Genomic DNA, 25,847 nt, shown 5'->3' on the forward strand with positions numbered 1-25,847 from the left:
GCACAGTTTGAGGTTCAGTTTGGGTGCAGTTTGGGTGTAGTTTTGGATTCATGTTGGGTGACATTTGTGTGTAGTTTAGGGTTTAAGCTGAGTGTAGTTTGGGGTTCAGATTAGGTGTAGTTTGAAGCTCAGGTTGGGGTTCAGTTTGGAGTTAAAGTTGGGTGCAGTTTGGGGTTTAAGGTGGGTATAGATTGGAGTTCAAGTTGTGTGTTGTTTGGGGTTAAGGGTTGGTGCAGTTTTGGGTTCAGGCTGGGTATATTTTGGGGTTCAGTTTGGGTGTAGCTTGGGGTTCAGGTTGGGTATAGTTTGGGGTTTTGGCTGGGTATAGCTTTGGTGCAATCTGGGGTTCAGGTTGGGTATAGTTTGGGGTTCAGGTTGGGTGTAGTTTGGAAGGGATTACAGTGCGTGGGTGGGGGAGGTTTCACATTGTGTGGAATGCCACGGCCAGGCTCCAGTGGCTCTTCACTGGCCTTTAGACCTGCAGGACAGACAGCAGACCTTGCTGTAGTACCAGTGTGTGCACAGGTTGACCCGCAGGACCAGAGCGCAGTTGGTCGTCGGCTTGTCCTGACACATATCTTCAGCTGGAGGAGACGGGGACAGAACACAACTCTTTTGTCTTTTAGAAATTCTTGGTGTTGACGGCAGTATTGCTGTAACTATTGCGGGTAAGAAACTTATTAAACTAAAGAGAAATTATGGGACTCCTAAGAACCTTTGAAGACCTGGAACAAATTTTTATTACCACTGCACAGCAGTACAAAGTTATTTAATGCCTGCATTTAACCCATTTTACCACACTTCCATCACTCCCCTGCCCATATTTATCTTCCTGCATGTCCCAAGCCTACTTTTCAGTCCCAAGCCTACTTTTCTGACCTTACCACTGTGAAAAGAACACCTCAGCACTATGGGTGTGAACGGCTGCGGAGCTGCATTTGAACATCAGTTTATACTTACACTTGCCAAACTGCATTGGAAAACTGAAAGTGAATCTTAATGGAATAAAAGGACCAAAGGACAATGAAGGTAGCCACAGACTGAAAGTCAGAGAAGCAGCTTGGGACTGGAATTTATACTAAACTGTGTGTGTGGTAGTTACCTGGTGCCTCTGTGGGACAGGTCTGTATCTCACAGCTCTGTCTAGCCTGTGGTTTGAGCGCTGAATCACAGCTGTGTCCAATCTCGTCTCCCTGATAACACTTCACCTCCCTTAACCGCACACCACTTCCACATGTCTTGCTGCACTGCACACACACACACACACACACACACACACACACACACACACATATTAATTCAAATGTGTACTGAAACACACTTCCAGAGAGCTAAGGTTACTAAAAGAATATGTATTCCAATACACCCATTAATGGCTCAGTACCAATAATTAAGGCTCTGTTCAAACTCTGTAAAGCAGGTGTTGACCAGAGCTTGAGGGATATAAGACCTGAATCAAGAGGTTTACTTATTTAATAGGAAGCTTTTATGCTTTAAAATCTCACTCTCCAGTTTAAATAATGTCTCCCGTTAGTGATGCGATCAGTAAATGTTGTGTGTAAAATTACCTACAAGTTTCAAAACTTTTGACCATCATAGTTTGGCCCAGGTCTCACTCGTAAAAAACAGACTGTTCACCCCAAAGGGATCACTTTAACCAGATCATCCGCATAATTCACTTTACCTGTCAGTGGCTTTAATCTTTTGGATGAACTTAGAAAGACTTCTTAGAAAGGTTTACACAGTAGTGTAGTGTTGACTGAAGTATTCATTGCTTTGTTGTTAACAACATAATGTTGTACACTCTGCAAAGTAGACATACTCAAGAAAGTGGCCCCTGAGTTTTTGTTTTTTTTAAGAGATTAGCTTCACCTCTCAGAGCCATAATTATACTCATGTATATCATTACATTTAATCTCTGTAACTTTAGAGCTGCTGTGTGTGTGTATTAACAAATACAAACAAATCTATCAAACAGTATTTCTAAACGTGATTATTTATTCTTTAAATTGGTTCTATATATATATATATATATATATATATATATATAAATAAAATAAATATAATCATTCATTCATTCATTATCTATTCATCATTCATAACCGCTTTTCCAGTTCAGGGTCGCGGTGTGTCCAGAGCCTACCTGGAATCATTGGGCGCAAGGCAGAAATACACCCTGGAGGGGGCGCCGAATGAAACGGTTTATGTTTCAAATAAACCTCTAATATTAGTGCAGAAGCTCCAGGCCACTAGATGTCAATATAATGACTGGCTGACCCTTCAATGAAATACTAGGTAAGATTTATTTTTGCTCCTGGGCTCCCCCTACTGTTGAAGAGTGTAATTTATTTTTACAAAGCTGTGAATGTGTGAGTGTTTGTCACCCTGCGAATGACTGGCACCCCCTCCAGGGTGTGTTCACGCCTTGCGCCCAGTGATTCTGGGTAGGCTCCAGACCCACTATGACCCTGAATTGGTTAGGGGTTTCAGACAATAAATGAATAAATTAATTAATGCTCTGAAATCAAGGGGGGGGGGGTCCAAAAGTTACACAGTGCAGTTTCTGCAGTGCTGAGCCTGGAGTAGCAATAACATATGCTCTATTGCTCTATTCTTCCTATTACAACTGAAGGTGCCAGCGACTTGAAGGTGTTGCTGAGTTACCTGTGACCAGGCCGTTGTAAACCATTTGGAGCAGGGTCTCTCAAAGCAGTCTGTGCTTTGCTCAGGCTTCAGAATGCCAGAGCATGCACTTTCTGGATACTCCTTAAACACGCCATCCTCCAGCCCTGCACACACGACCTGCCGGACCTTCAGCCCCCGGCCACATGAGGCATTACACTGCGCACACACACACACACACACTATAACACTTACAGAGTAAAGAAGAAGAAAGGAACATTTATCTAACCCTTAATGTTTTAAACTGGCTGAGGCTGAGACCTCTCAAAAATCACTTATGATTCCCTGGACTTTAGCAGGAGAGGAGCACACGCTTTCTTCAAGATACAAAATGCCAGCCACTACCACTTTTCAAACTCCTGTTAACACTAACACTTTGAGGAGAACACTAAATATCCAGATCTGTCTCCAAGACTGTACTTGTGTGATGGGGAAGAGTTGGGCCATACTAAACACCCAGAGAAATGTACTCTCCTGAACTTCTGACCTCTGAATCTCTGAACATCGGCTAATGACTTACAAGAGCCTCCTCAGTAACAGTGGAGCAAGGCAGGGGCACACCCTGGGCAAGATTCCGTCCACGAAAAGGCGATTTTCTGAAATAATCAGTCAATCAAAAGTGTATTTGAGCTAGAGCAGGTTGGGCATTTGCTGTGATTGTGGGAACGCTGCTTAGATACACACAAATTATAATAATTTATTGTAAGGGTTACTATGCTTAGTTCATGTATTTAGAGATGCCAGTGACAGAAATTAGTAGCATTCAAACTCTACCATTAACATTAATAGCATTAAATAACTCTAAATTAAATGATAACGTTATAAACGTTGAGTCGAGTGACCTTGCTTCAGTCAATATGTGACAGCTTTGAGCTGCATGTTAATCTATAAAAACTTCTACATAAATAAAACTTCATAATCATTACCTGCTCCCACTCTTGCTCCACCCAGTGGGCAGGGCAGTTCCTGTCGCCACATGGATGAACGTCCAGGGGTTTCAGCTCTGGATCACACTGAACATCTGAAATTACTTTACCATTTCCACTCTTACACACCACATGGCGGGTCATCCGGCCTTCTCCACATGGCCCTGAGCACTGACAATCCGGCACAAACATACACACACACACGCAAACAATAGCATGAAGGCCCAAACTTTTATCAACATATCACATGCCCCACCAGGGGCAACAGCACACCGGATATTATCTACACACCATACAAGTGCTGTTTAAAGGCTCAAGCTCATCCACCTTTTTAAACCTGCAAGATATAAAAAACAACACGGTCTGACCGTGCAAGATAGAAACAACTGCAATCCGTAGCTGCCATGCACAAAAACACTCCATCTGCATTGCTCCAGAGCTCCAGTCCACTGAGGAGCCAACCAATATACAGAATCCTATTTACGCCCTACAGGAGCCAATGAGGTCACATCTGTCAAAAGCTCTGCAAGTTACTAAAAGCAGCTTATTTTTCACACCCAGACAACTATGATCAGTCAATGTTTATATGTTCACTTATCACCTAATGTGGAAAAAAAACATGGTTTTTACACATCTATTTTATGCTGTTTCAGTGATGTTTCATGTCCACTCCATTGGCTTCCCATGACAATGGGAGACATTATGTTCTTGTATTAATCTTGTTTTAAATGTGGTGGCTGTCACGCCTTCGTCCTGTCAGTCTGTTGTCCCCGCCATGTGCTTTACTTGCACATGGCTATGTTTTGTTTATATCCTTGTCTCCGCCCTCGTCCGTGTCATGTGTTAGCCCGTCCTCCTTATCTGTCCAGGTGTGTCTCGTTTGTGTCTGTATTTAAGCCCTCTTGTGTCACGTCCTGTTGGTCGTTCATTTCATTCACATTTCTCGTTTCTCCTCTGTCATGTTATTTGTCTGTCTCCGTAGTTTCCCTCGTCGTCGTTTCGTTCCCCAGTCTAGTCCGTCTCTGTGATAGTTTCGTTTCATTTCTTGTGTTATGGTTTCCTTTGTAGCTTGTCTTTGTTTTGTCATACATTTTGTTATTAAATACCCTCCGTGTTTTAGCAAATGCGTCCGCCTCAGTCAGTCCGCTCCGTGATTCCTGACAGAATGTACGACCCCCAGGACGCAGCAAGCACAGAAAATATGTTCGACAGGGCTGCGATGTGGAGTAGCCGGCTCCGGCAGATACACGCCAGCGTTAATCAACGCCTACAGGAGGAGGCAGCTCGTGAATCGAGTGATTACGCCAGCGCGAGTCGTAAGAGTCGGCGGAAAAAGCGTGCTGGAGTCCCCCCCTCGCTGGGGGATTACCCCCTCAGTTCCGGGGAAATTTTTTGGGGGGCGTTAAGGGTAGGGGCTGTTAGCCTCACCTCTGTAGCTCTGAGGTCTGAGGCTAACAGGGGCGCACCTCGAGGGGATCTAATGGGTGCGCCTGTGAAACCCCCTAAACCCTTTACAGCTCCAGCGCGAGCCCGGCGAGCAGCACAAACCCCTGTCCTCGAGAGCGCGGCTGTCTCTCCTGTCTTCATGGACGACGTCGCAGATTCCTCTGCCTCCGTGGAAGACGTCGCAGATTCCTCTGCCTCCGTGGACGTCGTCGCAGGTTCCCCTGCCTCCTTGGACGTCGCTCCTGTCCCCGTGACTATGGCGGCACCGGCCGCTCCTGTCCCCGTGACTATGGCGGCACCGGCCGCTCCTGTCCCCGTGACTATGGCGGCACCGGCCGCTCCTGTCCCCGTGACTATGGCGGCACCGGCCGCACTGTCCCCGTGACTGTGGCTACGGCCTCTCCTGTCCCCGTGACTGTGGCTACGGCCTCTCCTGTCCCCGTGACTGTGGCTACGGCCTCTCCTGTCCCCGTGACTGTGGCTACGGCCTCTCCTGTCCCCGTGACTGTGGCTACGGCCTCTCCTGTCCCCGTGACTGTGGCTACGGCCTCTCCTGTCCCCGTGACTGTGGCTACGGCCTCTCCTGTCTATGTCCGTAGGTCGGCCCGAAGGACTTCAGGGCCGATCCCCAGAACTGTGCCCAGGCTGGTTCCTCAGACTGCCCCACAGACATTAGCCAGTCCTGGGCACCCCCCTGTTATATTGGTTCCCTTGTCTGTCCCAGTCTTGATTCCTGTCTCTGTCCTTGTCCCTGTGCCCGTGTCAGCCTTTGTCTCTGTCCCTGTCCCGGTCACTGTGTTTGTGTCAGTCCCTGTGAATGTATTGGTCCCTGTTCCCCTGTCAAGTCCTGTCCAGTCTCCGTTTCAACCCCCTGTTCAGTCCCCTGCTAGTCATGTCCAGTCTCCGTATCCGTCCAATGTCCAGTCACCCGTCTTGTCTCCGGTCCAGTCTCTGTTTCAAATCCCTGTCCAGTCTCAAGCCCCGTCTCCGTTTCAACCCTCTGTCTTGTCTCCTGTCCAGTCCCCTGTTACTCCTGTCCAGTCCCCGTTTCAACCCTCTGTCTTGTCTCACGTCCAGTTCCCGTATCCGTCCAATGTCCAGTCACCTGTCTTGTCTCCGGTCCAGTTTCCCTTTCAATCCCCTGTCCAGTCTCCAGTCCCGTCTCCGTTTCAGTCTAGTGTCATGTCACCTGTCCTGTCTTCTGTCCAGTCACGTACCCCTGTCCAGTCTAAGGTTCCTATCCTGTCCAGTGTCTTGTCACCAGTCTCTGCTCCCGTCCAGTCCCAGCACCAAATCCTGTCACCTGTCCCGTCTTCTGTCCAGTCCCTGTTTCCATCCAGTGTCATGTCCAATGTCAAAAACCCTGTCAAGTCCCATGTGTCCACTCCTGTCCTGTCCAGTCCGTTCTCGTCTCTTGTTGCCCCCCTTTGTCAGTCTCCTGTCATGTCCCATGTCCCGTCTCGTATATTCGGTCCTGTCGTGTCCCCAGCTCCTGTGTCTGTTCCCGTCCTGTCCTGAGTCCTGTCACCCGTTGGTTTGTTGTCCTGTCTTGTTGTCCGTGCCCTCTCCTGTGCCAGCTCCTGGGGGGTTTAGGAGTACGCGCCCGGGAGTTGCGCGTTCTTGGGGGGGGCATCTGTCACACCTTCGTCCTGTCAGTCTGTTGTCCCCGCCATGTGCTTTACTTGCACATGGCTATGTTTTGTTTATATCCTTGTCTCCGCCCTCGTCCCGCCTCCTCGTCCGTGTCATGTGTTAGCCCGTCCTCGTTATCTGTCCAGGTGTGTCTCGTTTGTGTCTGTATTTAAGCCCTCTTGTGTCACGTCCTGTTGGTCGTTCATTTCATTCACATTTCTCGTTTCTCCTCTGTCATGTTATTTGTCTGTCTCCATAGTTTCCCTCGTCGTCGTTTCGTTCCCCAGTCTAGTCTGTCTCTGTGATAGTTTCGTTTCATTTCTTGTGTTATGGTTTCCTTTGTAGCTTGTCTTTGTTTTGTCATACATTTTGTTATTAAATACCCTCCGTGTTTTAGCAAATGCGTCCGCCTCAGTCAGTCCGCTCCGTGATTCCTGACAGTGGCGCAGAGAATGATCTATTAGATCTCTATTTTATTAGATAATATTATACCCTTATTTTTTCCACATTTTTCTACATACATTTTATAATTTATATTTTGGTTTTTTAATAGTTTGGTTTTTTTGTTTTACTTTGCAGCTCAGGTGTAAAAACACATATAAATTCCCCCAGCTTAAAGCAGCAGAAAAGACTCACCGGACCCCAGTCTGAGACTGTCCACCTGCGGTCACAAGGCGGACCCTCACACTCTCTCTGAGCAAGGGGCCGAGTAGAATCATTACAAAGAAGAGTGTCCATTGAACAACGGACCTCCCGACTCCTCACACCACGACCACCACACCGTGCTGAACACTGCAGAAAACACACACATGCAGAGTTACAGAGCTGCCTACTGCATTTTCGGTATGTTAGATTTAAAAAATAAAAATAAATATATATATCATTAACAGATCAAGAACAGAACAAATTGATTATGTTTTTGCAGTGCTTTTTCCTGATGGAGCTCATAATGAATACAGCGACCAATAATTCTTCTCATCCTACATTTTCAAATAATTATATTGTAGGTTATTTTTTGTTAAATACAATGACAGCTGACATATTTAAATCTTCACATCAAATGCAAAAGAGCAGAGAATGTTTTTGCTTTTTTTTTTAAAACAAAACGTGACCCTAAACCTCATTTAGTCACTACTCGAAATAAAAATATATTTTAGAAAAGTGGCTTTTTACATCACGTATGTGGAGAAACGCTGCTAAAAAAAAGTCAGCACCCCCCCCCCCACTTAGAACACTCTTGATAACTACAGTGCCCATCAAAGGCTTTGTTTAAAGGAGGGCCAGTGTTTATAATTTTTACCCCTTTAGAGTAAGAGTGAAGGTATTATTCATTCATTATCTGTAACCGCTTATCCAGTTCAGTGTCGCAGTGGGTCCGGGCCTACCTAGAATTATTGGGCGCAAGGCAGGAACACACCCTGGAGGTGCGTCAGTCCTTCACAGGGCACCACACACTCACACATACGGACACCTTTTGAGTCGCCAATCCACCTACCAACGTGTGTTTTTGGACTGAGGAAACCGGAGCACCCAGAGGAAACGCACGCAGACACAGGGAGAACACGCCAAACTCCTCACAGTCACCCGGAGGGGGACTCTAACCCACAACCCTGGAGCTGTCTGATTGCGAGACTACCTGCTGTACCACTGTGTCGCCCAACAGTGAAGGTATAATAACTAGGTAATACACACAGAATTACAAATCTAAAAGCATACATAATCTATCAATTCTAATTTCTTCCTCATCTCTGTCTCAAATAACTTCATGAGGAGAATCCTGAGATATAAAGACCATGCTAAAACCAATACTTGGGGCCAACCGGTGATTTCAAATGTTGTCAAAACATAACCAACACAATATGGAGATTCCTGACAGCATGGGTTATGAACACAGAACAATTCGAGAAGCGGCGTGGACACAACCAGAACCAGTCACTAAATATAACCCATGGCAACAAACCACTAAATTAGCGACAGGTTATTATGTCATTATGTTATCACACACTTGTGTCATTTGATATAACACAATTAGGTAGAGGTAGAGACATGAGGTCATATGTTATATGCTAGGAACTGAAAGCGTGAATTCAAGGCATAATGGCTCCTAGTAATAGAGGGTGTCCCAAAAGTAAGAAGACAGAAAAGAAATGAAATTTATGTTGTAATATTCAAATAATTTCTTCTTAAATAATAGTTCTCAAAAATGTTATTTATCTAAGCCCCACTTCTTGGACAGTCCCTGAAAGAAATCATTTATACTCCATAGAGTGTGTTCACCACAAAGGGTTGTCTGTGTTTAAATGGTCCTGACCTCGGACCACTCGGACACCTCCCACTGGGGTCCACAGGATTTACTCTTGCAGGCCTTTCGAGCCATGGGCTTCTGCAGGTCAGTGGAGTGGCACAGGTCATCATACACAGAGCTGTCGAACCCTGGAGCCATCATCTTCCAGCAGCGCACGGTCCGGAACTGAAAGCCCTCGCCACATGTCCGAGAACATTCACTCCAGCGGCTCGTTTCCCACCTGTTTCATACGTAAACACACACACCATCCCATACACACATACATGTTCAGGTTACACACAAAAGCTATATTTAAACAACAGGTCTATAACACTCCAGAATAGCTGCACATAAACCCATGGTCACTTTTACTGTTGCATGATAATTGGAGATATATGACCCTTAAAACCTCACAGCACTGAGCTGTGAAGCAGTGGAACTGTAGTTAGTTGTGTTTATGATCCTGAACTATGTATCAGTAAATGACCTCATCCGCAAGGTTGCAAACTCAAATGCATATTGCTACATCTTGTGGGGCATTTTTTCCAACCACTGCGTATACAACAACATTGGAGCTCAACACATTTGGAGGAGAATGCTAACAACTACTGAGAATTTTTCTACTGTAACAGGCAGAGAAAGAGAGAGAGAGAGAGAGAGAGAGAGGTGTGCAATTTTATTATTTTTTGAAGTTCCAGCTATGGGCTGCTCCCTAATAGACAAATCTAACGTATTACAGGCAGACGGTAATACTCGCTCTGACCTGGGGGGGCACTCTTTCCCGGTGCATAACTCATGAGTGGGCTCAGGTCGAGTCAAAGCATCACAGTAACTTTCCTCCACCTCAGAACCATCAGACTTCACACAGAGAGCATAGGACGAGCTGATCCCTACAGTTGGGGGGGAGGGTATAAAGAGGAGTAGAGAGCATATCTAAAGATGAACAGGCATATATTATTTGTTGTAAACTTGCATAAAATCCAGTTTAAAAGTTTGTATAACCAAGAGATCATTAACAATCTTATTAGTTTAATAGAATTCCTCTACTTTAATGGTTTGGTGTCGTAAAAATGAAATCATCAAATTTACAAATAGCTTATTAGTATTTCTCTCTGACAACAACTCTATAACTTACAAAATGGAAAAGGAAAACAAAGGGGTTTGTTTTGTGTGAGTGTGTGAAAACTTGATATTACATTGTGGGAACCATAACATGTTCCAACTCACATTGTTTGGAAAAGTCTTCATTATAGCCGCTATGAAAAGCACTTCCTCATAATGTTAATTATTACATTTTAAGGTGATGTCATTTGGCTAGTGTTAGTTGTAGTTATGGTTAAGGTCAAGGCAAGTTCAGGGTTGGGGTATGTGGTAGTTATGTTTCAGGCTGAGGAACCCAGGAAAAACTCATTGAAAAAATGCAGAGAAAAGTGGCAAGTGGCATAAAAAAGCCCTTGGGGTAAGGCCCCATTTACACGGATCTGGCTTTTTTTTTTTTAATACCTCCATTCAGATGAATACACAAACAGTTGCATTATGGTGCCAATCCAGTAGGGGGCCATAGTACCTCTTAAAGAGAGACCTCAAAACACCATGGGGCATGAAAGAAAGAGGTTTTATCCCAAATCACTCCATACTCAATATGTAGGGCACTACACAACTCAAATAATTATTAAATCTAGATCTTAATGATGCACTATATATTTCTAATACAACATCATTTATATTTATTCATATGTGGGAATCTGAAATCTAGTGCTATCTGCGTGTGTACTTTGTTGCCTTTTCTTCATCATCATTATCATCATCTTTGCCGCTTTATACATTTCAGTGTCGCGGTGGCAACAAGGCAAGTAAAGAAGCCCAGGGCATCTCTGTGGCATTCCCAGGCCAGTTGGGAGATAAAATCCCTCCAGCGTGTCCTAGGTCTAACTGGGGTCTCCTTCCAGACGTGCCTAATATATCTCCATTGTGAGGTGTCCAGAAGGCATCCATATCAGATGCAGGAACCACCTCAGATGGCTCCTGTCAATACGAAGGAGTAGTGACTCTACTCTGAGCTCCTCACACGATCACGGAGAGTTCGCCCATCAAAGAAAACTCGTTTCAGCTGCTCGTATCCACGATCTCGTCATTTCAGCCATTAGAGCTCATGATCATAGGTGAGAGTGGGTATGTAGACAGACTGGTAAATTGAGAGATTTGCTTTACGGCTCAGCTCTTCACCACAATGGTCCGCTACAGTGACCACATTACTGCAAACGCGGCACCTAACCTACAGACAACCTCACAATCCCTCTTCCCATTACTTGTGAACAGGAACCCAAGATACTTGGACACCTTCACTGGGGGTAGGTCCTCATTGTAGTTTTATGACTTATGTAATTCACTAAATAGGAAATGAGGAGCTATTTGAATTTCAGCCAGAGACAGCTGACATGTGTGTCTCAAAAATTCTTCATATTCTTCGTCCAAACAAAAACAATGACAACAGTATATTTTTTACAAAAAATCTCCACCTTGGAGAGCATTTCAAAGCCATCAAGTTTGCAGTGACCTAAAACAACTTTTTCATGTGGACAGGAGGCCAACACACAGACAAAAACACTTGGGATCTGTCTGGATCAGTGAGGATGGTGTCAGAACCTAGACCAAATCAGTTGGAACTCAATGAATTTGGGCTCAATAATGGCCACGATGGACCAACCATATTTAGCCCAAAATATGTTCTTTTATCCAGTTCTATTATTAATTCCCATTTTTATTTATTTTTTTTTTTACAATTTTTTTCTATTAATCTTTATTTTAATGAATATTACATTTATTTTTTTTACTTAATGTTTCTTAAGCGCTCTGAGCTGTTGGAGGTTATAAAAATTGTTATAAAAATAAAATTATTATTATTATAAGACATATTCTGCTTGGTGTGTACAGTTAAGGTACAGGGTGAGGATTAGGGTTAAGGTTCCTGTTAAGGTTTAGGGTCAGGATTAAGGTTAGTTTAAGGCAAGTAGTTGTTATGATTAAGGTTGACTATTAGAGGAAAGAAATGGAGGTCTATGTAACACTATCTGTAACTATGAAGACAAGAATATGTGTGTGTGTGTGTGTTGGCTGATAATTGCACCTGTGGTACATGTTGAACTGCAGGGTGCGTACGCAGATACCTTCCATCTGTACATATCAGCCAGGCTGGGGTCACGGTCGAGAGACACCACCTCAAACTCATTACTGCAAAGGAGAGACAGAGAGAAATAATCAGATCATGATCTAAATCTAAAGTAAAATTATACCTCTGTTACTCAGTAAATGTATTGAAAACTTTGTGTCACTGGTTATATGTTATTTTCCAGCCATGTAAACGGCATCACACCTCTCAGTGTGAGGGAGCTGCAGTGGCGCCCCCTGCTGGATCTGGAGGATATTGGTGTGGTGAGCTGCAGTGCTGTTGGACTGAGAATCCGAGTGTGTCTCTATATCTAGGTCCAGGTCCAGGTCCAGGTCCAGGTCTAGGTCCAGGTCTCCCTCAGACACGTGCGGATCCAGACTGCCGTGATAAACCTCCAGAGCCAGGCTGTTGTCCAGAGAGGAGTGGTTTAGCTTCAGCAGGGCACAGTCCGGGCAAAGGGGCCGGGTCTCTCCAGCCTGGGACAGCAGCTCATAAAGCATACCCTTCACCAGCGGCTGACCACCAGCCTGTGAATCGTTCTTCACACCGGGCGAGTCACTTTCAACCAGGTTAGAGTCGGAACCTGGAGGAGCACAAAGATTTGCTTCAGACTGAAATATAAAACTGCTCAGTCCAGTCAAGTCACATTTATTTGTATAGTGCTTTTTACATCCTGGTGAGGTCACAAAACATCTTTACAAATATTGAGTGAAATTGAGTTAAATGAATATCCTCAGGTGAGCAGCCAAAGGCCACAGTGGCAGGAAAAACTCCCTCAAGGCTAGAGAAAGAAACCTTGGAAAGAACCAAGACTGACAGGGCACCACCCACCTCTGATCAAAGACTTTATTAACAATAGAGATTTAACATAAAGCCGCAGGTAGAAGCAGCCTTGGGCTCTCTGTAGATCATGGAGGTCTTAAGTTGAGGTCTGTGCTATTGTTGGTTGTTTTTCAACTCATACAAGGGTTATGTTGTATTTTTTGTGAGACATCCCCTTGATTGTGATTACTCCTATTTTTTGAGCTGTTTATTTAGAGACCTCCCTCTGGCTGTGGTTGGTACTTATCCCTGAGTTGTTTACGTGGAGATCTCCAGCTGGCCGTAATTGGTCACAAATCCTGGTCATTAGTTTGGAGACGTCCTCTTGATTTGATTTGTATTTTTTTTAAATGTAACCAGACATGTCATTAAAAAAAAGTTCTAGCAATCAACAGATGCCCCAACACCCACATTGACTGTGATTGGCCCTAATCTCTGAGTTATTTATTGAAACCTCCACTTGACTGTAATTGGTCACAATTTCTGACTCATTTATTTGGAGACCACCCAATGATTGTGACTGGTCCTAAATCCTGACTTATTTATTTGAGACTTTTCCATGACTGTGATTTGCCTGGTTACTGATATGTTACGTCAGATATTTCCCCTCAACTGAGACTGGGCTGAAACTTTGAGATATGTGTTCGGAGAACTCCCCGGCTCTGACTGTGATTGGCCCTAATCCTTGAGTCATTTATTGAGACCTCCACTGACTGTGATTGGTTCTTATTCCTGAGTTCTTTAAGTAGAGAGCTCATTATGGCTGTGATTGGTCCTAATTCCTGAATCGTTAGTTCTGGGACCTCCCTGAGTCATTTCTTGGAGACTTTTGTCCAGTGTGATTCGTCTGGTTCCTGATGATAGTACTGAGACACGCCCTGGACTGTGATTGGTCCTTTTCCTTGAGATAATAATTTGAGACCTCCCCTTGACTACAACTGGTCCTAATCCTTAAGACGTTTGTTCATTTGTTCTTACACCTCCTTTTCACTGTGATTGGCCCTAATCCCTCAGTCATTTGTTCTAAAACCTCATCGTCTGAGGATGGTGACCCGCCATAATCTCTGAGTAATTTGCTTGTCATGGTTCAGTGCACTTACCAAAGCTGCCCTGTGCATCTTGGCTGCGTACGCTATTCTCCAGCTCATTGCGGAGCTCTGCCGGCTTAAAGGGCTGAACCTTCGCTGGGTCACTGAGGTTGTGAGGAGCCTGGAGCTCCCACGGCACATCCTCCGGACGTCCTTGGATCTCCACTTTCTCTTTAAGACCAGAAGAAGCGCTCTGGTTCCCCTCTTTCCCCAACTCCCCACGAGCCTCGATCTCATTTCCAGAAACTGGGAGAACAGGAGAAGAGGTATTGACCACAGGCTCCAGGGGAGTGGAGACTTTGAGAGCCATGATGCTGCCCAGCTGAGGCTGCTCCAGGGTGGATAAGGATGGAGCAGTTGTCCTAGCCTCTGTGACTCGTGGCACTGTATACTCATATGTAATGTGAGGCATCTTTCCGTTGAGGTTGTAGTACTTTAAACAGAAAGAAAGACATAAGTTACTATGTTCAGTTCAATGAACTACGCCAGACAGACAGTAACTTCAGCCACAGCATCATTACGCAAAGTCGTGATGAAAACAAAAAAGAACTGGTCCACTATCATGTCCAGTTCCAGTGATGGAGGGTAAAGGGTTTAAAAAAATAGCTGCTTTTTAAATGACCTTGGGAAACACTCTGTTTGATGCCGTGTGGTTAACAATACCATTATGTTGATAACTGAATTGGATAAATATTTTATTTTACTTTATTTTAATGATGAATATTATAAACCCATGTTTACTGTTCTCTGAGATGTCCTCCCCCGATGCAAGTCTCAGACATCAGGCTTTAATTGATATAAATCTGGATGCAATATGCAATAATGTACCATGTGAAAATAGTTTTGTTGTGCAGCTGCTTGTAAAAGTGAACTCAATTGCTTCAAATATTTACTGCAAACAACCCTGTCCACCTGCTCTCCAAGATGCTCAAAAGAGCAGAGTTACAGTGACTGTGCCAAACAAGCAGTCATGTGCCTGCAACCTTTCAGCGTTTATTTGTGCCTAGTGACAGCTTACATCATCACGTTGAGAGTGAACATAAACTATAGCACTGAAGGGATACATTTAAACAGCAATCATGTTCACAAAATTGTGATTTTCTTCTGTATTCTAGTGCAGTTTCTCATAGATATTCCTAACATTAGTTGTAATTGCTGGGCGCAAGGCGGGAACACACACTGGAGGGGGTGCCAGGGTGCCAGTCCTTCACAGGGCGACACACACTCGTACATTCACTCACACCTTTGGACAATTTTGAGTCGTCAATCCACCTACCAACGCACCAAACTCCTCACAGACAGGCTTGAACCCACAACCCCAGGACCCTGGAACTGTGTCAGTGACACTACCTGTTGTGCCACCTTGCTGCCTGACTATAAAAATGTGGTGGTTAAAGAAAATATAAGGAGCAACAGACAGAGCCAGAGCTTCAAACTCCCTATTGACCTACGGAAAGACCTTCAGAACAGCTCCTTATACAGATTAGATCTTTAATTAGGTGCTGGAACTCCCCGTATTACTGTCTTTTCTGTGGGATGGGGTGTAACCAATCAGTGCATGTTTTAGTTGCAGTACTTAAAAGTAAAAGGATAAATTCCTCATCACTCCTGCTGAAGGATCCATTTCCTCTTCCAGCATCTTCCCATGTTTTTAAAGTTTAAAATCATTTTTTCCCCAATCCAATTAAATCCCTTATTCTATGTGTTTGCTAAATTCTTGTCATTTTCCTTTGATCCTTGTGATCAACCCCCACTTTATATAATATTGCAAGCCCTGTGTCTGAAGAAAGTCAGGTGTAGGAATCAGAATATAATGGATTAACCAGCAGAAGGGGTTGCATGCAAGTTCTCTTATGTTATTTCATGTAACTGCTTTATTGAGAGCACACATGGCACACATTGCTGGGTTTAGTGGGGCATGTTGACTGGGTGGAGGGGCATTGCCCCACTAAATTATGTGCTCTGTCCAGAGCAATCAATCTCTGTTTATGGCTTTTCCTGGATGGGAAGCCAGTTGGAAATGAAGCAGGAACTGTAAAAACACCAGGAATCACTCTTCTTCTAAGTGGGTCATACCCCAAGAATCAAGCTCATCTTAGGACCCCCATGACCTCAGAAACATGACCCAGCTATTAAGTGGGCCCAGCTAGAAATCTCCTGATCTCCTCAGTGCTCCAAAAATTGGTTAAAGCTGCCCCATGCATCCGTCTCCATTAAGAGTCCTTAAGTCTCCAACCAATCCATGCATGATCTCACAGAGGTATTTAGCAAAACCAAAGACACATGTCCTGCTCCCTGTCGCCCCAGGGATGACACCATTAAACTTCTTGCTGGAGCTGCTGCTTTACACAATTGGGTTTGGTAGCAGAGACCTGGGCCATGGAGGGGTATTTTCAGGAGGTCAGGAGGAAAAACACACACACAAAAAAATAAAACCAATGCATACTGCCATGCAAACTTTCAGGTCCTCAATTCTAAATCACAGTTTAAATAGTTTAATTCCACTAGAACCTTCTAGTGCCTTCGGACTCAAATGTAGAGTACAACCAAGTTCACTATGTTGGATCTCACAAGCTACTTCTGGGGACGGGTTTTTTTTTTAAAGTTTTTTAAAACGTTTTCAGACTGGATTAAGTTTAACCAGAACTACCAGGATTTCAAGATCTCTAAAACAAATTATGCCAAAATATTTATTATTTTTGGAACATTTGAGTTTTATTTTATGGGTGTGAGTATTTTAATTATTACTGAATTGTTAATCCAGATTTAACCCCCTCTCAAGGTGGGATAAAAATCATCCTGGCATTTGGTATCAAAAGTATTCAAGATTTTACTTTCAGATTTAATCCAACTAGACTGCTTTAATAAAGTCAGATAACATTTGACAATCCAGCACCTGGACATTGCTAATATTTAGAAAAGGCATTTGGCAAATGCTTCTTTGGTTATAAGAAAAAATGCAAAGAATCCAAATAGAAATATTTTGCTCTATCTAATGGTGTTCTGTGCCCTGGGCTTTGGCTGGCATGGTTTCAGTATGTATGTGTATTCAGTAGTTTGTGTTCTTGTGTGTGTGTGTGCCAGATAGAGACGTCTAGATTCCAAAGAATCCAGAAATCCAAGAATCCAAAATTAATATTTCATGTCTATACACATTCAATTCCAGATAGTGTTTGTGTTAAACTTTTTTGAAATTTCACTTGGGTTGCATTTTAAGATTTAGCTCCCAGGAGAAAGGGGCTAGTATTTTTCGTAACATTATATATAATGATATTATTCTATATTAATTTATTGTCAAAATGTAGTATAGTATTGATTCAACACTTAATTAAAAGCACTGCAGCAATAACTTTACTTATTTATTAGTTAATTATATTAGTGACCTCTGTATGCATGCACATGTTTCTAGATTATTCAAACTAACCACCCAACATGCCCAGGACCTTATCTTATACTCAATAAAAAAATACCAGCAGTACATACCTATATACCTACCATGACGTTCAGTCCATGCTGGGTGGGGCCCTGGGCCATGATGTACTCAAACCCATCTGAGAAGAGGTTGGATGGCCTCCGGTATTTAAACACTGTTCCTGCTATGCGGAAGTTTCGCGGATTATCAATCACTGTGTTTCCATTGAAGAAGAAGTGACCAGCTTCATCAGACAGCGCTAGAGAAAAACAATTGTCAGTAAAGAATCAGCTTACTTTGTAAATATTAATTATGTGGGTTTTGATTAGACAGATTATATAGATAATCATGTGCTTATACTTCTGCAACAGTTAAATGGTATTCAGTGTATGATTTTACCCAAGATGTTCTCAGTTTTCCGTCGTTCAATAACTTGGATATCTGTGGCTCCAACAGGAATGTTGGTTATAAATGCATAGCCTGAGAAATAGTAGAAAATATTGTCAGATTAGTCTGTGTCATTATAAGATGCTGGATCAAGTCTGTATTGTTGCTGTCAGAAACAAACCATGCTTCTCCAAAAATGATACTTTCTGAAAAGTAGGAACAATGGTTCTTATTTGAAAGTAAGTTAATGAAACAATAATTCTTCCAAACTGTCTTGGTTCATTCATTATGCAACTTGCAAACAATTTTTAATTATATGAGAAAATGAAAAATGACAAACATGGAGATACAAAATTATGCTCTAACAACAGTTACACACTTCCATTGGAGAACTACATGAGAGGAAATGACAAAACACTTTTTTTGGAAAAGCATTGGAAATAAACCTGGGGGACCAAAGGATGCAGTGAATGGGATTGTAAAACTAATATTAACTCTGATATGTAATACATTATATATATATTATATAAGTTCTCAGTGTTGTTGTTTTTTGTTTTGTTTGTTTTTTTAATGGTATTCTAAGTGTGTATAATGGATCTACTAAAAGACCCATTTTGCAAATTACATCAGGCAAAGTGCCAACTCGTTTATAAAAATCCACATTATATATTTTACAAAATATGTAAAATAATGTGTTAAAATGGGACAAAATGTTCTTTCTGTAATTATGAATTATTACATATTATAATGTGTTTACAAAATGTTTTAAAAATATCAATAAAATGTAAAATAGAGAATCTTAGACAAATGTAATTTTTCTGACAAATATTCTGACAGATTTAAACTGTGACCAGCATGTTAACTTTTAGCCAGATGCAGTCACGGTGCCGTTATATTGATTTTGCAGCTGATTTGGTTGCTTCTGATTGTTAAATTCTTCTACATGAGCTTGACCAAATTCTTATTGTGCTATATATTTCCACTTGAAAAATATAAATAAATAAATAAAAGGTAAGAAGATGAAAAATGCTATATTAAGGGAGAGGGAAGGAGCCAACTGAGCTCTCCTAGGACCTCTTAGCAGACTGAACCTGTGACTTCCCCAATGATGAGACCACTGGACCCCTCAGGAGCCCCTTTGCTTTTTGATGCCTGATACGATAAAAGCATGTATGAAATAGTGGGCTTATTTAGGCCGTAACGGTACTTTAAGAAGAAGTGTTTTAAAATAAGAGCGGTATTTCCAACAAGTGCTACGGGGGGGCAAATGTGTGTCTGCAGCGCTTTGCATTCTCTCCCTCCCTTAATGATATTTCTTATAGTTTTAGGGACATTTTAGACCTTCTAACGAGTTATTTAAAAAAACAAAAAACCTGTCTAGCACCAGCGACCTTCTGTGCAAACCTTATCTACTTTCTATAGAAGAGAATTGCGAGTAGCATGACTAGATTAGAACACTAGGACTCCGCAGCTTCTCTGCTTTGGGAGACACAGCTCCCTCGACGTGGCTCTTCTGCTCCAGAGACAGCAGCACAGTCGGTCTGCACGGCAGCTCACACAAATCAGAATGAGCTACGAATGTGCAAAAAGTGCAGCCAAAGACACGTTTGGTTCCTTTTATGTTGAGATTATTCCTTTTTCCTATCTTCTGAACTGAGATCACATAATTGATTGAGGCATTGATTATGAATGTATGACATGGGGCTGAAGGCATGACTGGATGCAGAAAAGGCAAAACGTCACATGTGGCATCACACTTAACAAGCAGATACAGGCGATTTTGCAGACTGCCCTTAGTCTTAGAGAAAGTACATTGCTTTTCCTGATGTTTAGGCAGGTATCATATTGAAAGTCATAATTTTGGTATTGTGACAACACTAGTTGGTAGGTGGATTGGCAACTCAAAAGTGTCTATAAGTGTGAGTGAATGTGCCGCCCCCTCCAGGGTCCACATGTACCCAGTGATTTTGGGTAGGATCCAGAACCACTGCGACCCTGAACTGGATAAGCGGTTACAGACAATGAATGAATGAATGAATTTTGGCTTTTCAATGGCTTGCAAGTTAATCCTATTGATCATGACATCATACGTCTCTCCCGCCAGTCAGGTAGGAACCCCTGATCTAGGAGTCTTAAAAACTGTGACCTTTGTGACCGCTTAGTGCTAGTATAAGATATACCTAACTGTGTGATCCCTTTCCGGTAAGATCCTGACACACGGTAACATGAGTCTCCAGTTCCTCCACAGACGCCACACTTGTCCACAGTTTTACTGGAGTACAGCTTCCCATCACAGCCCACCACCTACACAACACCAGACACAGCACATCAGCACACACAGATGTTCTAAGTCGAGGTCTTCTTAAATATCAACAAAAAACTCATTTCATCATTTCAGTAACTGTTTTCATCCTTATCCGGGTCACGTGGGGTCCGCAGCTTATCCCAACACACACCAGACAGAGCACCCACTAAAAACGCACTTACACCAAGCACCTGCAGCTGTTGCCACACAACTCGGGTCACTGTCTGTGAGGAGTATGGGGTGTTCTCCCTGTGTCTGTGTGCGTTTCCACCCGCAGTCCCAACACATGTTTGTAAGGGCATATGTTCTGTGAAACTGTCCACAGGTGTGAATAAGTGACTGGGTGAGTGTGTGAAACTGTTCACATTTGTGTGAGTGACTGGGTGAGTGTATGAAACTGTCCACTTATGTGAGTGTGACTGGGTGAATGTGTCAAAATGTACATTGCGTGAATGTGTGAGTGACTGGGGGAATGCATATATTTGTCCACAGATTAGTGTTTGAGTGACTGGGTGAGTGTGTGGAATAGTCCACAGTGTGTGTGTGTGTTGCCCTGGAGTGTTTATGCCTAGTGTCTGGTAATTCTGGGTGGGCTCAGGACACACTGTGACTCTAAACAATATGAACAGAAGATAAATGAAAGGCATAGTAATATGTGCCTGCCCAAGTAGGGAACTGAACCCATTTGTGCCGTTTTGTTTCACAAAGTTATTCCCCATTTTCCCTTATACGCCTACCTTCCTCCATCCTCCAAAGCACTGTAAATGGATTCTGAGGTCTTTTAAGAATAAAGCAGTCTCTGTGGGCTGAAATATGAGTTATGATTTGAAGTGCCGTGCAGTGAGTGTGGAGTCTCCTACCTGGCAGTGGCCCTCGATGCAGACCCCCTTGTAGACCCCATCTCTGCAGAAGGTTCCATCTTGAGCCGGAACCAAGAGCTGCCTCTCCCCCGTGGTGGTGGTGCACTGGAGGTCACAAGGCTTGTTGGAAATGCTGATGTAATCATCTGGACAAGACATGACATCATCAGCTGTGTTAAACTCAGGCTCTAGGGAGGTCTCTCTGGAGATAGAAGTTCCTCATTGTGTTAAAGAAAAAGTCTATTTATTCTTCAGAGGCCACAGGCTTCGGAAATAACATCAAACACACATCTGTTATGTGGACCGGCTGGCCCAGTGCCATCAAATCTGAACAGCAGTGGAATGTTCCAGTGTGTTGTGTTGCAGGGAGGCTTCATACCAATGTAACCCACCCTCGGGAATGGGAATGGTAACCTTAATGAATTTGCTATTAGGATTGTATCAAAGATATGTGTTTAATCATTCATTTAACCATGTAAGAATGTAAAAATGTAAGAATAATAATATAATAAAATATATAATAAACACAACAGTCCTCACAATAGCAAAACTGAAGGTGAAGAGGCTAGAGTTCTTTACCAGCAAAGAAGAACCACAGAACTGAGACTCTGCATTTAGCCCATCCATGGCCATTTCAACACACACACACACACACACACATACCTCTAGGGGCAGTGGGCACACACCTCAGCCAGAGGGGCCTGGGAGCCTTTGGGTGTTAAAGTCGATTTGTGCTTCTTTGTCGGCTGTAATTGTACGTTGGTGTGTCTGTGTGGCTCTGCAAATACACAGCCACAACACTAGGGCTTAATCACAAACATTTTCCTCTACCCTGTTTAGTATACAATGTAGTGTAGTAGTTTTAGATTTATAAATCTGTAAAGTGCACTGTTTAGGGGTTAGGGCACTAATTGGAACAGAACATAGCTTACATGCGGTGCCAGAAAAAAAAAAACAAATACAAAGCTGGCACTTTTCCCCTGCTTGATTCCCATTCCTCGTAGCAAGTATTTTTTTTTTTCTTCTGAGGGGTCTGTATTTTTTCCCTATTCAACTCTTATTTGTTCCGTGCTGTCCAAACCAATGTTTGAGGACATTTCTGGCGATGAATATGCTGTCCTCTGGCAGTCTCTGTAGTGTGGAGAAGATGAGCTTATTTTTCTGGACTTCCTTGGATCAGCTTGATCCATGTTTGTCCAACTGTGGACAATCACAGTCGTTACGCATAATTATATTTCTGGAGAGGAGCGCGTCAGGCTACAGCACAAGAAACGGTGTAGGGTTGGCATCTACCCTGGACATACGCACTGGATCTACATATATTTGATGCAGAAGTATAAAGCGGTTTTTATGTCATGTGGCTTCAAGGACACTGCAGTCATGGATGTTGAGGTAGGAGAATGTTTAAGTGCGGCTGGTGTAGCGGGAATCACACAGCAGACTGAGGTTCAATTCTCCATCTGGTTGAGACAAAATGAAGAGGCCTTGGGCAAGTCTCACCTTTGTATCATGATTAGAATTGTAAATCACTCTGGAGAAGATGTAAATGGTCCCACTGCTCCTATTTTTCCTGCCTGTACTCTGGATCGAAATGGCTCTATCCTTTAGGTCACATCTGCCCCATAGTTTGTGACAGATGTAATTTGAAATGCAAAACAAGAAAAATAATGTGAGCACTAATTTTAAATAAGGGCAGCTGTGAAGGAGTTATCAGAAACAGCTGAAAGATCTAGTCAGTGTTTGTGGATAAGGAGAACACAGACTAGTAGGGGAAATGCACTCTAGAGGTGCTGTTGTTGTGGTTAGTGATGTAGCATGTAAAGATCACATGGAACTGGTGGCACTAAGCATGCATTAACGGTGCCAGTGGGGCTTGGAATAGCCTTAGTCACCAGGAAGGCCAGTGTGGATTTACGGTTGCTGATGCTTAAGGGTAGGGCTGTAAAGCTAGCTTGGAGGGGGTGGTTCGGGGACACCAGACTTCACTGTTGAACCTTCTGGAGGTGTCGTGGGCATAATTCAGCAAAACACTGACGATGGGAGATGCCTACATATGACCCCTGTGAAGAGCTAGTGATGCAGTGGGTGGTTTGGGTACTCGTGTGATGGGCTCAATGTGTAACTGTAGATGTTAAGGGTAGTTGGTTGCTGATCAGACCATAAATGGCCACAGTAACCTTAGGATGTGGCTGCCGGTAGGAAGAGAGTGGGGTGGGCCCTATGTGAAGCTCTAATGGATATTTTACATATTATCTTGTGTAATAATAAGGTTAAAATGGTATCCCTGTCAATCAGGGATTTCAATATTCCAAAGAAGCTTTCAAAATATTACAGGTAAAAAGAGTTGGGTTGACTTTGTTCTTCATGCTTGATATTATATAGCCATGTTTAAAATAATGGTTTTAGCGGGACATATTGATTGGCTGATGAGATATTTTGATCGCATAAACTATTGTGGCAGCTGTGGAAGGTTAGCGAAGTGGGCTTAGGACAGGAACGTTGTTGGTTTGACTCCCAAGACCAGTAGGAAAAATGCTATGACTGGCAGCCTGATGTCCCACTAAAGGGTGTGCTCACTGCCCTTAGTGTACTTACGTACGCAGATATGTTCACTATCAGAAGAATTAAAGAGGCAGAAGCAACAATAGTCTAAGAATGAACATGAAAGAAAAGTTTCTTGCGTTACCTGGATAGAGCGGCACCCACTCGTACTGTCTCCGGCTGAAGGCTTTGGCATTGAACTGGGAGCACTGATGTTGTTTGAAGCTGATTCTGCTGTTGGGGCACGGCTGGGCACGGACCAGACATCAATAAATACACAGGCAGAGATTACATCTTTAAACTAAAACTGAGAGAACAACTGGCACAAGCCAGCTGGCTCTGGACATATACTCCACCCAAAAGAGTTCCTACACCATCAGCTAATTCTGCTTAGCCTTTTATTACACCCAGACAAAGAACTGGAGTCATGAATATGCCTGGCGAGCACAAAGCTTTACCTGGTTGGTACACAGCTGGTACTGCTTCGGCGATCCAGCGCAGAAGGAGCTGTTGATTTTGTGTGTCGTTGTCAGCCTGAAAGAAGAAAATAAAGATATGATCACAAAGTGTGCCATAAGTTAATTGTCTTTGGACAGAAACTATGAGACAAAAGTATTAAAGGTTACATTAAAAAAAACATGTTATAAAGTTCAGTTGCTTCCTCAAAATTTGTTGCTCTCCAATCTATAACGTAAATGGGTTACAAAAATCAAAGTGTCTCAGTCCAAAATGCTAGGATTCCTCTTTTTGCTCACAGCAGAAAAACTGTAGTTGAGGAATTTGGACAACAAAGAGACCTCCAAACTCTGAAAAGCACTTTGCTCTTCCTGCTCCATAGTGGGTAATATTGATTTATATTTGCTGTCGTATGTATGAAAGTAAACATAGACAGAAACACACAACAGCACAGTGGCTTAGTGGTTAGCACGTTCGCCTCCCAGCGCTGGGATCTTGGGTTCAAGTCCCATCTGGGTGGAGTTTCCATGTTCTCCCTGTGTCTGCGTGGGTTTCCTCCGGGGGCTCCGGTTTCCTCCCACAGTCCAAAAACATGGAGGGTAGGTGAATTGGCTTCTGTCTAATAACTGTCCTAGTGAATGAGTGTGTATGTGAATGAATGTCTGTATGCGTGAACCCAGATATGGATTGGCGCTCTGTCCTGGGTGAAATCCTAGTGCCCGATGCAGTCCTCCAGGTGGACGGTCGTTCCTGGTCGAGAGTACGCTGTGCGCGTTTGGCTGCCGCTTCTCGCCAGTGTGTGGATTGAGTGTTCTGAGCAGTGTGGATTGTAAAGCGTCCTTGGGTATTTAGAAAGGTGCTATATAAGTGTAACGATAGATAGATAGACAACTAAACAACTTGAGTTACAAATGGTATCTGTGGTAAATTAAACAGTGCATAAAAACTTACAGCACAAATCTGGAGACGCTTCTCTTTACCTTCCCTCTTCGGTGCTTTGAAAACCACAACGATTGCAGTGGTAGCATTGTGTTGTTTACTCATTGTTGTGTTGTTGTTTGGGACTGAACACAGATCCATCATCAGATCACAAGATTTAATTCCTTCTTTGCAGCGTCCAGCTTTCGCTAAATTTTTTCGTCGGCCACCAATCCAAGGAGCATTTGAACCTCTTCAAAAGACCACGCCGTAATTTTAAGAACTGCCGCTGTATGTTGGATAAAAACATATGTGATCTCTGCTGTGGCTGGATATTTTACTGGATAGTTTGTGCTAGACGTCTGCATTTCACTGTGACTGACGTCTCTTTGTTCAATCAGTGCTCTGCAAGGTTTACACATCACCGTTTAGTCCGTATTCGGCTCACTTGGAACGACAGGCGATCGGGACTAAGAAAGTACCCAGTTTCAGAAACCAAATTTACCTAATGAAATGAAGACAGTGTTGAGGCCAAAGGTCTTGGTAACAGGTGAGTGTTTAGGCCTGACAGAATTAACAAATGCTGAAATTATATTGAAAATATTCCAAAAAAGAAAATGTGAAAAAATCTAAATGATAAAACCTCTCATCTGGTATCAGTGTTATTACATTTTAAAAATATTTTGAAATTACTATTTTGTATAATTATTTGTACTTTGTTAGGACTTCCATGTATAACTTTTTTTATAGTCTGCACATGTATTCTTTGAAAATGTGTAATGGGATAAAAAATGTCCTCCATCATGGAATGACCCTGTGCTATTCCAGGCAGATTCAGTTCCAGCTTCCAAAGCAGTAATTACAAGATGGAACCCAACACATTTAATGCATTAGCTCAGTTAGCCAGGTACCTACTGGA

At 43.1% G+C, this 25,847-nt stretch overlaps 1 protein-coding gene across 1 annotated transcript; it reads right to left on the bottom strand.

Moving 5' to 3' along the window:
- Nucleotides 1-341: 341 nt before the first annotated feature.
- Nucleotides 342-24,088, bottom strand: LOC136683955 (ADAMTS-like protein 2; the record flags this gene model as incomplete). The annotated part of the gene is made up of 16 exons (XM_066659085.1): nt 342-584; nt 1,103-1,247; nt 2,665-2,841; nt 3,609-3,779; nt 7,323-7,478; nt 8,998-9,211; nt 9,734-9,860; nt 12,098-12,201; nt 12,344-12,722; nt 14,062-14,482; nt 17,545-17,720; nt 17,861-17,941; nt 20,029-20,152; nt 21,014-21,159; nt 23,700-23,802; nt 24,013-24,088. Coding segments are annotated over 16 exons (2,722 nt in total), but the record flags the coding sequence as incomplete, so codon positions are not given.
- Nucleotides 24,089-25,847: the final 1,759 nt, after the last annotated feature.

The sequence above is a fragment of the Hoplias malabaricus genome, unplaced genomic scaffold (genome assembly GCF_029633855.1).
Source record: "Hoplias malabaricus isolate fHopMal1 unplaced genomic scaffold, fHopMal1.hap1 scaffold_386, whole genome shotgun sequence".
Classification (NCBI taxonomy): Eukaryota; Metazoa; Chordata; class Actinopteri; order Characiformes; family Erythrinidae; genus Hoplias; species Hoplias malabaricus.